Consider the following 17,431-nt stretch of genomic DNA (forward strand, 5'->3'; position numbering starts at 1 on the left):
AGAGAAAATGTTTTGAGAAACGATGTACAAATGCGCTTTACACAATTGATGTGTGTATGGATTGGGATAACAGTTGTGTGAGCCCCTAATAAAATGTTAAAAATAAAAAAAAAAGAGGGGATTGAAAACATCACAGCTTGGGGCAGGCAAACCTTCGTCCTCAGAGTAACCCGCTTGGCTTTTCAATACCTTAAAGAGGTCTGGGGCAGCAGATCTGCCCAGTGCCAGGCACCATGGTACCTCTTGACTGCTACTTCCACGAGCTCAGTCTCTCCGAGGTTAAGAGATGGGGCTTTCTCGCCGGTAAAAATCTACAGTCTCGGAAACCCCCTAGGGGCAGTTCTACTCTGTGTGATCAGGTCACGAGGCATCCGAAATGGATTTTATGGCAGAGATTTGATTTTTTTCTTAGTGTTAGGCTTTGCCCACCTTTGCAGCAGCAGAGGAGCTGGTGGGTCCAACGTGCCAGGTTGCAGGTTAGTAGCCTGTCGCTGACCTGATGGGGTCACCAGAGCTCCAAAGAGTTAACTGACGGGTGTCGATAAAAGACTACTCTTGACTGTGGGGCCTGTCCGAGTCCACTCGAGGACAGTACATGTTCTGGAAGGGTGCCTCCTCAAACAGCGTGTGCAAGCCTAGGGCTTGGGACTAGCATGACCCAAGTGGCCATGGAGGGCAGAGGGAGGGCCGGAGGGCAGGGCACAGTGACCCGCAGGACGGATGGAATCAACAAAGCAAGACACCCAAACCAGGATGTGCAGCTTAATGAAGTGCTAGGCCGGGAGAGCTGAGATCCACTCCAGAGACCAGTACACACGCTACTGCGGTGGGCAGTGGGACAGAACGGCCAAGGACTAATGAGCACAGAAGGGCAAAGGGCAAGGGGCGGAATGGGGTGGGGGCAGTGTGGAGGAGGCCAGGCGTGACACCCCTTCACCCCCGGCCTGTTACAGGTTGCACTTGTCCCCTTGGGAATCCGGTGGGATCCAGTCCCTCGGTACCTGTCCACACACTCTTGTTTAGAAAATGGGGGTTTGAAGATGGTACTGCGTGGGAAACGAACACGGAGGGAAATAGGACGAGGACTAGATTCCCTAACGTATCACAGAGGGAGTCTGGAAAGCTGGAATTCCACGGTAGGAAAGCATCCACTTTGGTAAGGTAGAGGTAAAGTCCAAGTACATGATCCTGCTTTAAATAGCATTCCCACCAATTCTCCCCTAAGAGCCATGCTGCCTTCAAGTGAGCACAGGGTGGATGCCATCTCCCTATGGAATCAGGCATGATCCCTTTGATCTCTCTTCCCACCATGTCAGCCAGCCCCGTTCCTCCCCTCCCCCCGACGGAGGTATAAGTTTCCTTACCTGTGAGCTCAGGAACCTTACTGTAAATACCACCCACCTTGTGACGCATGTAACTACTGAATATGCATGTCTTAAGTCTACCTGCAAATGTCCCAAGATAGTCAAGGTTCTCCCTCCCTTCTCCCAGTTCCACATGGACCATCAAGAGGAGCTGAGGTGAGCATGCTACCATGAACCATGTCTGACTCCTTTATCTTACTCTCTCTCCTATCTTTCTTAGCCTTTCTATAATCTTTACTTATTTTCGCCATACAATGGCATCTACTGGCCCTTCGGTGGTCGGAGGCTGGTTCCCTGTGACAGGGTTGGTGAAACCCACTGCTGTCGATCCAATTCAACTAACAGCCATCTCACAGGCAGTGGAGACCTGCCTTGGGGTTCCCACGGCTGTCAATCTTTCTTTCTCCAGCAGCGGGGCTGGGGGTGGGGTTTCAGACAGCTGACCTTCTGGTTCGCAGCTATAACCTCGGAGCATCACCACTGCACCCCCAGACCTCCGGCCATAAAGATGGCAGCCTAGAAACCCCTATGGGGCTGTGCTGCTCCGTCAGACAGGGGTCACAACGCGTCAGTAATGGACTTGACCCCCAGCAAGGGTAACAATGACTCCGGGTGACCTCACTGGAATAACTGATAACCAACGGGCCCTGGTGGAGCAGTGGGTTAAGTGTTGGGCTGCTAACCAGAAAGTTGGTGGTTCAAACCCACCAGCCGCTCTGCAGGAGAGCAAGGAGGCTGCCTGTGTTGTAAGGGCTGACAGTCTTGGGAACCCTGTCCTGTAGGTGTCCCTGCGAGGCAGAATCACCTCGAAGGCGGTGAGTTTGGGGTGGGTTGTCCAGGTTGGACACCACCTACTTCTGGGGTGCAGCCTGGGGGTTAACTCACGCCGCCAGATCATCGCGCAGCAGCCAAGCCACACACATGCCTCTGTTGAAAAGCCGGTGGCAGCTAGTGCGGGGTGCAGGCTGGGGGACTCGCCCTGTCTCCTGCCTGGGCGATGAGAGTCCCCAATGAGTCACTAGTGTGCTGCATGCACGCACCTTTTACCGGAGGTGAAGACGTGCCCGCTTCCCCCCACTCCACCCCCACGGTCCCCCCTGCTCACTGGGCTCCTGCTGCTCGGCGTCCATCTTGACCTTCAGCAACATCCGAAGCCGCGACACCTCCTGCCGCTTCAGCTCGTCCAGCTTGGTACGGACGTTGTGGCTGACGAAGTCCAGCTCCCGGCTCAGCTTCCCGCTCTGCCCGGGGAGAGACGTGGCACTGGTCAAGTTGGGGGGCCGGATGTTGCCCTCACTCCTGGCTCTGCCCTTTCTAGAACTTTCTGCAAGCTAATACCCAGGTCTGGGTCCACCTGCCTTCTTCCCCAGCTCATGACCCCCAGGTGGTTTCCTGACTGTAGTAGGTACATAAGCTGTTATCTACTTGCGAAGGGGTGGAGTCTAGCCTGTCAATCAGGTCGCAGCTCGATGACTGCATTTGGCTCTAAGGAGATTAATAGCTTGCTGGAGGCGGGATACATGCTGAGTCCCTGGGAGACATTGCAGCTGACAAGACACATGGAGCTACGCTAGTGCCCTGAGCTGGAGGAGCCACGTGGACCCACACCAGCGCTGAGATGCTTCCACCGCCACTGGATCCACAAGACTTCCCACCCACTGGCCTGTGATCTTCCTGCATTCTGCATCATTGTATGTGGTGTATGAGTCTGAAGAACAATTTATAGATTGGGATGGGGCATAGGAGCTCCTATCAGAATTAGGGACTTCACCTTGGCTGGGCTGGGCTGTTTTCTCAATATTCAATTGCTCTTGTATATAAACCCCTTTCTTATACACCTGCGCGTCTATGGATTTGTTTCTCTAGTCTACCCAGACTGACACCCTGACCAGGCTGGTGCTTTTTACTAACGATGTAGTGTCGTCTCACGGTGGAGGTTCAGGGGCTGGGGTTCAAATCCCGGTGTAGGCAGTATACCCACTTCCAGCTCTGGATCTCAGAATAAGGCTGGCAATTCGCTGCCGCCTTAGGCAGCGCCAGGCCGGGTACAAGAGGGCTAATTCCTACCACGACGCTGCAGGAGTCACACTTATGGAAACTAAGGCAAGAGGACCCAGCTCAGAGCACTCCAGGCTGGGTCTGATTAACCCATCGCTTGGCAGGTGTAAGATCTTGGGTAAGCTGGCCTCGGTGCCCCCGGCTGGGAAGTGGGAGGGGCTGGACTCAGGCTTTAAGGTTCTTTCTCAGTCAGGTGAAAAGAGCCCAGGGGCGGGGCTTGGCATGCTGGGGGCGGAGCCTGAGAGGGGCAGGGCTACCTTGAAAGGGTGGAGTAAGGAGAGCCTCCTAGAATTCTGGAACTGATTGGTGATAAGGGAGCAGAGGCGGGGCTTGGAAGAACAGAGGGGGCGTGGCCCAAAAGGGCTTGGGCTTGTGGAACTCAAGGGTGACGCCTAGCAAGGGGTGGGGATTGGGGGGGGAGACAGGGACACCTGCCTGCGCACACAGCCATAGGAGGGGCTGGAGAGACCTTCAGGAACCGTGTCCAGCCTGGCAGATGGAACGGGCTGGGCCCAGATAGAGAAGAACCCTAAGGATGTAGGGAAGTTTGGAGGTGAGGGGACCCCACCCTTGACTATCCCTAGGAGCAGGGATGCAGAAGCTTGTGTAGGGGCAGCCCTGATTAACGTTACAAGTAACATCTTAGGCCACCGGAGCTACTGTCATGCCCAGGGAGGGTGACGGAGGGTGGGGCGGGGGTGCCTGCTTGCTGGATAGGGAATGGCTTTGGACTAAGGCAGCCCTGGAGTGATACTTTGGGGCCATGGGAGGATGGGAGGGAGGCAGACACAGTATCCAGGGCCTGAGTCTCTGCCCTACCTCTAAGTCTCCCCTAATTTGGGGGACTTCACATGAGTGTTGGTGGCAACGCGCGTGCAGACACTCTATGTTCAAGTCTGCATTTTAACTGCAAAATTTAAGCAACAGGACACTGCTACTAACTCCACTTGTTACCTCAGATGATCCTAGCCCGAACTCTTGAGAGGCCATTTTACAGCTAGGGAAACTGAGGCACGGAAAGGTTCAAGGCAACTGACCCCGGTGGCACTGCCAGCAAGGGACAGGAGCCAACACCTGACTGTCCCAGGTCCCCATTTACCACATTCTCCAGCCCCAAGGCCTCTCCCCAGAAGCCTTCTGGGACAGAGAGAGCTAGCATGGCTGGATACCTGTGGCTCCTGTAGGAGCCCAGAGCTCTCCCAGCCTCTGCCCTCCCGCCTCACCCCACCCGGCCTCCCGGCCCACCTTGATGTCCTCGGCATTGGCGGCCTGCAGCTTCTCCCGGAAGTGCCCATCGGTCTCAAGCACGTTGATGACCTCTTGGAGGTACCGGTGGTAATACAAGCCGGTGTCCTAAGGTGTCAAGGGCAGATACAGATAACAGCCTCAGCTCTGCCCCTCTCCCAGGTCTTCCCACAAGCAGTGTCAGCCCTGTTCCCAGGTGGTGGCCACTGAGGGTCCCATTGTGCTATGTGACGCCCTCGCAGGTTGGCTAACCCTCGGGGTCCACGACGTCCACCCACCTTCTTCCCACGGGTGTCAAAAACCAAACCCACTGGCCCTCTTAGGGCAGAGTACAACTGCTCCTTGGGGTCTCAGAGCCTGTAAATCAGGGGTCCTCAACCTACGGCCCACGGGCCACATGCGGCCCACCAAGGACATTTATCTGGCCCGCTGGGTGTTTTTGTCCATTTTGGTTTTTTTCAACTTCAAAATAAGATATGTGCAGTGTGCATAGGCATTTGTTCATAGTTTGTTTTTTTAACTATAGTCCAGCCCTCCAACGGGTCTGAGGGACAGTGAACCTCCAACGGGTCTGAGGGACAGGGAACTGGCCCCGTTTAAAAAGTTTGAGGAGCCCTGTGTAAATGTACAGTGTAAATCATTATGCAAGCACATGGCCACATCTCTGTAGAAGAGATGAAATGAAAACCACAGAAGCCAAGCTGACACCCCTTCAACTCCCCCCACCCTACGCTGCAACACACAAATCCCAAACCAAAAACCATTGCCCGAGAGCAGGTTGGAACATGTTCGGTGGCAGGGGGTGGTGGTGTTATTTTCTCTAAGGGGCTCGGCTGCTGGGCAAAAGGTTGGTGGTTCCAGCCCACCATCCTTGGGAGAAAGATGTGGCGGGCCAGCTCCGGACTGTAGCCTGGGAAACCCTCTGGGGCAGTCCGATGGGCTGCTTTAAGTCAGAGTGGACCCAACATCAGTAGGATTATTTCTATAAGAAGACTTAATGGCATTGGGGTGAGTGAGGCGCCTGGCCCCTAACCCAAAGGTCAGCAGTTCGAGCAAACCCACCGAGTCGTATGGAACTGTTCTACTGGGTCACTTGGGTTTGTTCTGAGTGGAAATAAATTGGATGGCACCAACACCTTCTACCGGTTGTAGGTTAAAGCCGATCAAAAGGAAAATCCAAACGCACTTCCACGGAGGCCCTTTTCAACACATAGTGGCCCCGTCGGGCAGAGACATCATGAGTCAGAATAAACTCAATGGGCAGGGAGTTTGGTGTTTTTTTTCTTCTTTTCTTCCAGTTCATGTTGCCCTTGGATGTTTGCAAGAATTAGGAGCACAGAACTCCCACACTTGATGGGAACCTGCCCGATGTGATCTGTTGTCTGTACCTAGGGAGGCCTGGAGGGACAATGCCTAAATGCTTAGCTGCTGGCCACACACCCAGGCCCCTTGAACACTCCCCCTGCCCCTCCCCCTTCACACACACACACCCTTCCCCCTGCAGCTCCTCTTAATAAAGACCTGGCCATCTGCCATCTGTAAAGATGGTCTGGAATACCCTTGGCAGTTCTGTTCTGCCCTGTGAGGTCACTAGGAGTTCACCCAGTGGCGCTCGGCAACACAGGAGACCCCAAAGCAAGGGGGAGTCGTGGGATGATGATTCAGACCAAACATCGGGGTATTGGATCTTGAAACCTCAACCGCCCCGAGTCGAAGATTCCACAGGGTTTAATAAACCTGTGTGGCAATGAACAAACGCCTTTCACGTGAGCCTTCGTCATCAGTGATTCCACGGAATCACCTCCGACAAGCTCCACCCGGGTCAACACCTCCTGCTGACCTGACCGGCATCACCTGCCGCCACTTCTGGGAACTGCAGTTTTGTTTTGTTTTTCCATATTCTTTTGGGATGGAAGCGGGGGGCGGGACAGAGGGTGGGCTGGGTGAAATTAAAAAGACTTTTCACTTGGAAAAAAAAATCTGACCAGTGTCCACAGTCGGGGACGTGGAGCTAGGTCCCCTCCCCAGTTCAGCACCACTGTCCTGTCAACTCCCGCAGTCTCCTATGAATGACCGCCAAAGTCCACGCCGCATCAGTCAGCCCCTGGGACCAGGAAGTCGTCGCCGACGGATCCAGGACCCACCTCCCCACCCCAGGGGCCACGGGGGTCCGCGGGAATCGTAGGACCACATCAGACACCTGGCTGGAGAGCAGGGCGGGGCGACTCACGGGGCTCTCAGTCGCGGGGCTGTCCTTCTGGGCCGCCCCCCGCTCCAAGGGCACGGCCAGGGCAGTGCGCAGCAGCAGGAGCAGCAGCGGCGGCAGGAGGGCAGCGCGGGGCCCGGCGGGAGGCATGGCGGCGTGGTCTGCAAGGCAGTGCTAGTGAAACCGTCGAATCACCCAAGCTCCCTCCTTCCCAAGACCCAGACTGTGAACCCCCAACCCCGCCACCCCACCACTATCCAAAGTCAAAGCGTCTACTACCCCACCCCACCAGGACCCAGTATTCCGGAACCCTAGCCAGTCTTATCTTACCTAGATCCAGGAGTCTAGGTACGCAGCACCCCAGATTCTGGGACTAAGATCCCCCTCATCTCCCCCAGATCCAAGAGTCCAAGCACCTAGCCTCCTCCTTTCCCAGAAGTTCGGGCGCTCAGCCGCCCTCCTCCAGGACCCAGCTTTCCAGTGCTCGAGGTCCTCTGCCTCCCACAGCCCCAGGACCCAGGAGTCGGGATGCCCAGACCCCTCACCTCTCACGCACCGCAGAAGGCGTTTTCCCCGGCTAGGACCTCCGGTGCGTTCTCGGCAATTTCCCCTCTAAGCCACGCCCGCTTTCCCTGCAAGCACCGCCCCTAGATGCTGATTGGTCCATTCTGGGGCTAGGCTTCGGGCCTGTTCCTCCGCTTCTGCAGCCTCACCTCCCGCCGAAGTAGCTCGCCTTTTCTCGGAAGTCGTGCGGTCTCTTTCTCGTACGTCTGGCTTCTCTGGCGCCACATCTTCTGTCTTTTGACGGGGAGAAGAGGGAGCGCGAAGACGCTTGAACTACAACTCCCTGCAGGCCTGGAGAGAAGTGAGCCAACCTCGGAGGACATCTTTGCCCCCTTGCCTCATGGGAGTTGTAGTTTCCCCATGCCTTAGCGCCCTCTGCAACGTAAGTTACAGCTCCGAAGCAATTGCACAGCCCACGTTTATAAGTTGTGCCACGTGAAAGCGAGACTACTGGGGGGCCGTTCTTAGAGCCCTTTAAGGAAGATCCTCACCCTGTTCCAATTCAGAACGCCTGGAGTAGGGTTGCCTGGCTACTTCAGTGCCGTGGTGGGGGGCGGTGATAGTTTATTGCTTGTGGGAGGTGGAGCCTGGGGGTCGAGAAAGATAGGGTCTGGGTAAGTCACAGTGAGAATCTTCTCCCTCTGAACCCTCTTGTCTTTCCCTGCCTATTTACCGTAGATTAGATCCTCCGTTCTCAACAAGAAGGTCTGGTGAGTTTCAAGATAGGCCATTGAAGCAATTCAGGGAGGTATGAATGTGAGCAGTTGAGAAAGCATCTTCAGGATCCCAGGCAGGTGGGTGCTGGGGTCTAGAGGGCCTGGGGGTCAGGTGTTTGGAGGCCAGAGGCCAGAGTTCCCGTGCTTGGGCCTTTGAGAGCCAGAGATTGGATTATGGGATGAGAGAGAATTCAGTACTTTAAGATGAGCAGGAACAGGCCTCTGGGACTCCTCGTCGTGATAAAAACTAGAACTGGGTTTCTGGGTCCCTAACAGGATTGGTGGTCTGAGTCCAGGAGGAGGAGGCCTGGATGCACAGCCATTAAATGCTTGATGCTAAATGGGAAGGTCAGTGGTTCACCAGCCACTACCCTCCTCAGCAGAAAGATGTGGTAGTCTGCTCCCTAGGAGACCGTTCTGCTCAGTCCTATGAGTCGCTACAAAGCTCCGTGGCCAGGGACTTCATGAGTTCAGGAGGTCTAAGCCTTAGGATGAGGGGCTGGAAAGTAGAATTCATGAGTGTTGGGCCTGAATTCTGACTAATGCTTGCTTCTCCAGAATGTCTCGGGAGAACCATACCTGGAAAAAAGAGTGAGTAGGGAATGGGATAGGAGGCGGGGGATGGAAATGTATGGTGAGCTCAGACCCACAGCTCTTGTTTGCAATGTTTAGTCCCATCAAGCTGACAGGAAGAGGGTTTGGGGGTTAGACTCCTGAGGGATGGAGGCAGGGGGGTGGGGTGGGGGGCACTAGACTCTTGGATGCAACATGTCTGGAATTGCTGACCCCTGAATTCTAGATGGTTCTACGAACTGACAGAGCAGGGCAGCCCCGGAGATTCCATATCGTGTGTGACCTCACACATTTTCAGAACCCTAAGTTGAACCTCTGGGAAGGTGGGAGAGACAGGTTCTTGGGCAACAGAGATGTCCTACTTACTGTCACTACAAGGGTCCCTCTCTCTCAGGGGCCTTGGCGATGAGCTCGCCATCATGAGGATGCAGAAACTGGAGCAGCAGGTACTGTGGCCCCAGGAACCAGCCTGGACTCTTCCATCGCCCTCCCATCCCCCCACCTGCACAGGCTCCCCATCCCAAGATTTGGAAGTGAAAACAGTAAGAATCTGGAAGGCTAAGCAAATTCTGGCGATGAGCCTCAAACGTTTTTAAGAAATACAGGTTCCTTAGGGTCTTGGGTCTGAGGAAGGAGAGATGGGGACCGACTCCAGGATCGGTGGGAGGAGCCTTCCACCGATGCAGGCCTCCCCTTGCCCCAGGCCCCACTACCCCCCAGCCTTCCCTTCTGGTCTTGACTCCTGTGCTGCCACTTTCCCGCCTCCCCCTACCCCACCCCTCCCCGGGCTAACCCCTGCAGTGGCGAATAATTGAGAAGAAGCAACGACGGAAGCACCAAGAACACCTCATGGTTCAGGCCAACCCGGACGCCTTTCTGCAGCACTGGCCACCGAGAAGTCAGGATAAGCATCGCATCCCCAGTGAAAACGGTGAAGGGAAGGACTAGAGGGCGGGGTCTGGAGGCTGGGGGCGGGGCCTGTATTCATCCAAAGGGTGCGGCCTGCAGGTGCACTGTGGGCGGAGTCAAGTAGAAGCCTAAGGGGCCGTTTAAGGGTGGGGACCAGCCAAAGCGGGGCGGGGTCACCAGCCTTCGGGGCGGAGCGCGCTGAGCAGAAGGTTGTGATTGGCCTCTGCAGAGCTGGGGGCGGAGTCCATGAGAACCGGCGTAGTGCCTGGGGCGGGGCCCGGCCGAGCCGGGGCGTGGCCTGCAGGGGCGCCGTGGCCCTGTTGGATGCGCCTGACAGAACGAGTGTAAGGCCTGGTGGCGAGTTGGGTTAAGCTTTGGCTTGCAAACCACAAGGTCAGCAGTTCTAACCCACCCGCTGCTCCTCGCGGAAAAAAATGAGATTTTCTGCTCCGGTAAAGAGATTTACAGTCTCAAACTGACAGGGACAGTTCTACTCTGGTTCTAAAAAGTCCTTAGGATAGAAATACACTCAAAGAAAGTGAGTTTTGAGAAGGCAAGACCTGAGAGAGGGGTGGGAGAGGGGGTGGGGAGTCCTAGTAATTTGGTGTATGGGGTCCTGAAGAGCATATATAAGCTGCTCAGGCGATTGCTTATGAAGCTAGCCTACCACAATTTGCCAGCAAAGACTGGGCTGGTTTGAGCCTTCGGATGAATCCTGGGGCCTGGGGGTGTGCTGGGGGGTGATCTTGGGTGATGAATGAACAAGGAACAAGGGCTGGAAGTCTAGTGAGTCTGTTTTCATTGGCTGAGGGCCAGCATTTGTAGCCGGTTTTAATGCGCCTGTCCGCTTGCCCTCCCAGGCCCCGGGAGGAACTCCTTGCTTCAGGAAAATGTTACAGAGGCACCTTTGAGCTCTGGAGACCAGAGTGCCCTAGGCACCAGCACTATGAGTTGCGGTGGAGACAGCAGTGGAAAGGAGAACCTGGTGTTCCTGACAGAAACAGGTAATACGGAGCCCTCGGAAACTGCCGAGATCTGCCCTCCCTCTGGAGCCCACGAATCTGCAGGAGTCAGCGATCCAGCCGACCACCCTTCCTCTCACAGGCCACTGCTGCCCTATACCCAGATGCCTGGCTCCCAAGCCCTGCCCTCTCTCAGTGCCACTGGGGAATCCAGGCCCTGAACTTCCTCCATCGCCACTGCCCCAAAATCTGGGTCTCCAGCCCCTCCTTCCCCGACTATTCCCAGGGAACCAGCCCTCCACTCCACCTTCTTCTCCCGATTCCATCCGTAGACAGTTCAGATCTGGAAGAAGACTACTTGGAAACCTTGCTCCCCCCTCCGACTCCCCCTCCTCCGTTAAAAGAGCCTCTGAGAATCAGACGCAGGGGTTGGTTTGCCTGCCAAGAACCTGGTAATTTGGGGGGAGGGATATTGGGGTAAAATCGAATCCCCTGGGACTGCCCCAAATCCTCATCCCACTATGCCACACCCTTTCTTTTGGGGACCACAGTTTGATTGAGATGTGATTCATATATGATAGAATTCCACTCACCTGAAGTTTAAAATTCACTGGCATTCAGGATGAAGGTTCCTGATTGGTACTAATGGTTGACACTAGTATCCTAGTGATTGTAACCGATAGATCGATCAATTGCCCCTGGGAGAACTCACCCAGCCGAAGTAACAGGCCTGCCTGTGATTTGTTTCTGAGAAGATTCTGGCCCAGAAAAGCCACCTTTGAAACAATAACCAAAAAACCTTTCACTGCCCTGTCGACTCATAGTGACCCTATAAGACAGGGTAGAATTATCCCTGTGAGTTTCTGGGAGTAGAGAGCCCCATCTCTCTCCCGGGGAGTGGCTGGTGGTTTTGAACCACTGACCCTTACAGTTAGCAGCCCAACAAGTAACCCACTCCTTTTGAAACATGCGCAGTCTCCTAAAACCACAAATTATCAGGAATTCCCGTGAAGTAATAGGTTCCACGTGGAGCAGACTAACCACAAGGCAGGCAGTTGAAAAATAGGTTTGAGTTCGGTCACAGGGTTTTGCAGTCGGCGCCGTCATCAATTCTAGAACATTTCCATCAACCCCCAAAAGGAATCTCATGCCCTTTAACAAGCACTCTTCCACTTCCCCGGGTCTCAAGAAATTCTGCCCCTACAGATTTGCCCTTTCTAGACATTTATTCTAAATGAAACCATACAGTAGGTGGTTTTTGTTTGTGAGTTTGGTATCTGTGTGACTGACCTCAATAAAAATTTAAGGCCAAAAGACACTTCAAGGACAACATTGAAAATGTGCAAATGCACCACACAGACAAAAAAAAACACAAACCCTACATAGCCAGCACCCCGAAGAGCCCACTGTCTTCTTTCAATGAGCGTGTATCATTGCTTCGTTCTGAGGGAAGGCTGGGGCGGAGCCTGGTAGTCCTGCGAGTGGGCCCTACCCTGTGAGTAGGGTCAGGCATAGAGTGCCGAATCCTGCTCTATTTAGCAATGTTCCTTTTAATTCTTATGCCGTGGCCAACCATATCAATGACCTCAAAATCCACTACCATGGAGGCGATCCTAGCAATCCTCTATAGGGTGTCAGAGGCTGTCAATCTCCACAGGGGCAGACAGCCTCAACTTTCTCCCTCAGAGTGGGCTTGTACCACTAACCTTGTGGTTAGCGGTCTAATGCTTATTCGACAGCGCCGCCGAGGCTGCTTTACCCGAACTTACTGCCACCGATTCAGTTTCGACCGAGAGCCACCCTGTAGGGCAGCGGTTCTCAACCTGTGGGTCGCGACCCCTTTTGGGGAGTTTGGGGTGGGGTGTCAAACGACCCTTTCACAGGGATCCACCTAAGACTCTCGGAAAACACAAATATTTCGCACTATATAATTACATATTGTTTGTGATGAATCACTATGCTTTAATTGTTTAATTATGTTCCATTTTTAACCATGAAAATACATCCTGCATATCAGATATTTACATGATGATTCATGACAGTAGCAAAATAGTTTCATGGTTGGGGGTCACCACCACATGAGGAACTGCCTGAAAGGGTCGCGGCATTAGGAAGGTTGAGAACCACTGCTCTATGGAGCGAGAGAGAATTGTCCCTGTGGGTTTCTGGGAGAAGCAGCTGATGGTTTCCAAACTGAGAACCTAGCAGTGGCATAACCACTATGCCGCCAGAGCTCCTTTATCAATAACAGGCTTCTTAATTATTAGACCAAATGTACCCTTGAGCCTACGGTTTTAGTTCTCCTGGGGCCTGGGAAAGGGAAACCTGAATGTCCTTGTATCCTCAGAGGACCCCTCACCTGGAGGAGAGACCCCCGGGAACAGCGAGGGAGAGGCGAATCTGGCAGGTGAGTATGAGGGAGAGGCGCGGGGGTGGGGTGGGGTGCAAAGAGGCCATCTTCAGCTAGCCCTGGCGACCTAGTCTCATCTCTGGAGAGATCCTAAGCTCAATCCCCGCCTTCTTCCACCCCCAGGGGCCAATGCTGTGGACGATAAATCCCAAGATGGTGAAAATGAGTACCTGTTGTCCACTCTCGGGCTACTGGAGCTGAATAGCGACCGGCAACTTGAAGGTTTTGCTTCCTACAAGGTGGGAGAAAGTGCTGCCAGTGGGGGACCACTTGACTCACTGCCTTGACACTCTGCCATCCGGTGGATTCCCACTCATAATGGCCCGATAGGGCAGGGTATAACTGCCCCTGTGGGTTTCCGAGACATTAACTCTTTACAGGAATAGAGACTCCTGTCTTTCTCCCTCACAGAGGTTGTTGGTTTCGAACTGGGAACCTTGCAGTTAGCAGCCCAACGCGTAAACCACTACGCCACCGGGGTCCTTAACGTCTTGACTAATGGGCAGGGAATAGGGGGTGGGGGAGAGCAGAACCCTGAACAGGGTTGGCCAATCAGTGGCTGTCATCCTGGGGGCACGGTTATCCCTCAACGTGGATCGTGGTGCCTGGTATTAGGGAGAAGACTTGGACGTTAAGGATGTGGAGGCCGCGCAGCCGGACCTCCTAGGCGAAATGCAGGAGATGGCCCAGGTCCCAGCAGACAAGGATGGCAGCAGAGACAGGGGCGCGAACCTGCCCCTCCTGGCCCCCGGACCTCGGCTGGGCGAACATCTGGAGGCCTACATGCTGCGGCCGGTGATGCGGGGCCACACGGTTCAATGCCGCATCAGCCAGAACAAGAGCAGTGTTGACAAGGGAATGTTTCCCTTCTACTATCTCTACCTGGAGGCAGACAACGGCAGGAAGGTGCGGTGAGCCGTGCAAGCAAGCCTCCCCTCCCAGAGACAAATCTGTCTCCAGCCCAAGACTCCATCTGCGTTGGGCTGTCCTTTCGGGTGCTGTCAGTGGGTTACAAGTCCTGGCGGCCCCAGGTGTGAAAGTAGACGTGCCCCTAAAGTTTACTAGGCTGGCACCTGTAAGGGGAGCTGGTTGCTAGATCTTTTCTCCATTGAAGCTGCTCATGGGTACAAAGCATCATTTTTAAAAAATCATTTTATTGGGGGCTCATACAACTCGGATCACAATCCATCCATCCATCCATCCATCCATCCATCCATCCATCCATCCATCCATCCATCCATCCATCCATTGTGTCAAGCACATTTGTACATTTGTTGCCTTCATCATTCTCAAAACATTTGCTTTCCGCTTGACCCCTTGGTATCAGCTCCGCATTTTTCCCCCGCTCCCTCCCCACTCCCCCCTCCCTCATGGATCTTTGATCAATTATGAATTATTATTTTGTCATATCTTACACTGCCCGACGTCTCCCTTCACCCACTTTTCTGTTGTCTGTCCCCCAGGGAGGAGGTTATATGTAGATCCTTGTAATTGGTTCCCCCTTTCCAACCCACCTTCCCTCCACCCTCCCGGTATCGCCACTCTCACCACTGGTCCTGAAGGGATCATCCACCCTGGATTCCCCACCGAGTGCTTAACCATTGTGCCACTCGGACAACTTGTTACTGAAACTAGGGCCCATCAACGCCAGTATCAGCGGTTCAAACACACGTTGTGCTGAGTTGGTGGGATCGGCCCTACACCAGTCTCATAAAGAAGCCTTGTCCCCTCTAGATATGGAATGGTCCTCTCAGGGTCCCAAACTCCACTCCTTACAGACCCTGTGCTGGTGCAGGCTCGACCTCTGTTGTCGCAAGACCCGCCCCTTATAAGAACCCCGCCCACTCCCTGCATAAATCCCACCCCTTAGCGACCAAGCTGCATCACTCATTGGTGGCTTTCTATTCCAGGCCACGCCCCTTCATTCTCAAATTTTACAAGGTTAGCAATGCCTCTCTGGAAGCCAGACAACGCCCTGCCTTGGCCACACCTCCCCTCTTCTTGAGCCACATTTAAGATTATCGTAGTTCGGACTCATTTCCCTCTGCCAGAGTGCCTCCTTTTAGGGTACCCTATCTCTCTAAGAAAGGGGCTTTTGGGGTACCTCGATCCAGGATTTACTTTTCCTTTCACATGATATTCCTATCAAAACCCTGCTTGCCTCATTGCTGTTAGTGAAGTTTTCCGCCATTCCTTATAGCAAGCCTTGCGCATCACCACCAGGCTTGGCTCCCTCGGGGGTCTCGGCCTGACCCCTGACCCATAGTGAGAGAATAGGTGAGGTGATACTAAGCAAGGGTTGCTTTAAGATGCTAAGTTCTTTTTTTTTTTTTAATTATTTTATTAGGGCCTCATACAACTCTTATCACAATACACACATACATCAATTGTGTAAAGCACATATGTACATTCATTGCCCTCATCATTCTCAAATCATTTGCTCTCCACCTAAGCACCTGGCATCAGCTCCTCATTTTTCCCCCTCCCTCCCCGCTCCCCTTCCATGATGCTGAGTTCTTAAGAAATCAGCCCAAGGACTTCCTTCAGTAAGGTTTCCACCCCGTCGCTCTCTCTTCTGTCATGGGCATGTGGGTTTTCTTGTGTTTCAGCCCTTAACTTCATCCAGATGCCAGATATCAGTGCTAATGGGCCATTCTTCCCACCCACAGCACTTCCTTTTAGCGGGGCGGAAGAGGAGGAGGAGCAGAACTTCGAATTACCTCATCTCGATGGACCCCGTGGACCTGTCTCGTGGTGGGCCCAATTTTGTGGGCAAAGTCAGGTGGGCAGTCCTGATGTGCGTGCAAACGGGTGGCAGGGCAAAGGATACAAGTGGACTACAGTTCCCAAGAGGCCACGGAGCAGAAGTTCCACCTACTCTGGGACCATTTCTCCTAAAGCATCATGGGTTTTGTAGTTCTTCACATCACATCACATCACCCACACCCCACACCCCACACACACACACACACCCCCCACTCCTCCAATAGCTGGGGCTAGAAATGCTTTGGAACAATGGCTGGCATTTAAGACATTTGACTTCGTGAGAGGCAAGGGGTTGGAATTCCCTCCCCCCTGTAGGAGAATTGACCTGAGGTATGTGAATTCTAGAGCAGCGGTTCTCAATCTGTGGTTTGAATCCCCTTTAGGAGTCAAATGACCTCTTTCACAGGGTCTCCCGATTCATCATAGCAAAATAACAGTGATGAAGTAGCAACGAAAATGATTTTGTGGTTTGGGGGGTCACCACATGAGGTCCTGGCATTAGGAAGGTAGAGAACCCCTGTTCTAGAGGGTCCTTAAGGGCCCAGGTCAACTTCAGGGCCCTTGAGTCAATTCTGACTCAGACTGACCCTATAGGACAGAGCAGCACTGCTCCTTTGGGTTTCTGGGGCTGTAAACCTTTATAGGGACAAAAAGCCTCATCTTTCTCCCTCAGAACTGCTGGTTGGTTTGAACTGCTGACCTTGGGGTTAGCGGCCCAATTACGTCACCAAAGTACCTTAAGGGCCCAGAAAAGTGAATTAAAACAAACAAACAAACATGGTACACTGAAGATAGAAGGGCCTGGGATTCTTGGATACTCCTTTCTTGGGGAACAAGCTATAGCAGGGAGGTCTGAACGGGTAGGGGAGGTAGCTCAAGATAGGAAGAACTGTGCATAGTCTGAGGTTGCTGTGGTGTTTTAAGAGTGTAGGCATGAGAGTGTACTGGATGGGCAATTTCATCTCCGCTTCTCTGATTCCTGGCAAAGAACTCCACCCCATGGAGTCTGTTTCTCCTCTGATTGGGGGGAACTTAGAGAGTAGATAGGAAGCATTCATGAAAGTTGACACGGACATTCAAGTCTTGCAGCCAAACGGTAACAATCCGTGTTATTTTCTTTCTTTTTTATTCTTTTCTTGATGGGGTTCCATTCCCCTTGTGGAGCAGATCCAATATCTTGGGCACTAAATTTATCATCTTCAACAAAGGCATCAACCCTGACCGGAAGAGTTTCGTCCAGGATACTGCCCCGATCAGGGAGGAGCTGGGGGCCGTGTGTTACGTGAGTGTTGGGGATGAGAGAACAGAGATTGGCTTTTAGGGGAGAGGGGGGAAAAGTCAAAACAATTGCACCACAATGTCCCCAGGAGACCAACGTCTTGGGGTTCCGGGGACCCAGGAAAATGACTGTGATCATCCCAGGACTTGACACTGAGAACCAGAGAATGACGGTCCAGCCACGAAATGTGAGTCCCTCAATCTCTGATCCAGGTCAGAGGTGGGCATTCGGTTGCAGGTCACATGTCAATCTCGATTCAGACTCAACTCGACCCTGGAGAGGGCAGAGTAGAATTGCTTCATAACGTTTTCCGAGGCTGGAAATCATGATGACGGTGTAGAGAGCCTCATCTTTCGCCCAGAAAACTGCTGGCGACTCC

General features: G+C 53.5%; 2 protein-coding genes across 4 annotated transcripts in view; one reads left to right on the forward strand and one right to left on the reverse strand.

The window, feature by feature from the left end:
* NUCB1 (nucleobindin 1) overlaps window positions 1-7,392 on the reverse strand; it is a 23,858-nt gene extending 16,466 nt beyond the window's left edge. Inside the window, exons 1-4 of one of the 3 annotated variants that reach the window (XM_045292835.1) lie at window positions 7,204-7,392; window positions 6,898-7,034; window positions 4,668-4,775; window positions 2,470-2,605 (exon numbers count right to left, since the gene is read on the reverse strand). In XM_045292835.1, the coding sequence (XP_045148770.1) occupies window positions 2,470-2,605; window positions 4,668-4,775; window positions 6,898-7,023 (370 nt within the window). In that variant the 5' untranslated portion in view covers window positions 7,024-7,034; window positions 7,204-7,392. Of the gene's footprint in view, window positions 1-2,469; window positions 2,606-4,667; window positions 4,776-6,897; window positions 7,039-7,203 lie in introns of those variants that run through there. The other 2 variants (XM_045292837.1, XM_045292836.1) reach the window with 2 other exon arrangements.
* Window positions 7,393-7,660: 268 nt separating this feature from the next.
* TULP2 (TUB like protein 2) lies at window positions 7,661-17,356 on the forward strand. Its single transcript, XM_045292970.1, has 13 exons — window positions 7,661-7,819; window positions 8,116-8,231; window positions 8,712-8,744; window positions 9,121-9,172; window positions 9,528-9,657; window positions 10,496-10,639; window positions 10,930-11,049; window positions 12,945-13,004; window positions 13,131-13,246; window positions 13,623-13,913; window positions 15,677-15,789; window positions 16,941-17,055; window positions 17,141-17,356. Exons 3-13 carry the CDS (start codon window positions 8,713-8,715, stop codon window positions 17,354-17,356), a joined length of 1,389 nt encoding a protein of 462 aa, XP_045148905.1. The 5' UTR covers window positions 7,661-7,819; window positions 8,116-8,231; window position 8,712.
* The last annotated feature ends 75 nt before the right edge of the window (window positions 17,357-17,431 follow it).

Source organism: Echinops telfairi, unplaced genomic scaffold, assembly GCF_000313985.2.
Source record: "Echinops telfairi isolate 266 unplaced genomic scaffold, ASM31398v2 ScPeMD7_655;HRSCAF=1070, whole genome shotgun sequence".
Taxonomy (NCBI): domain Eukaryota; kingdom Metazoa; phylum Chordata; class Mammalia; order Afrosoricida; family Tenrecidae; genus Echinops; species Echinops telfairi.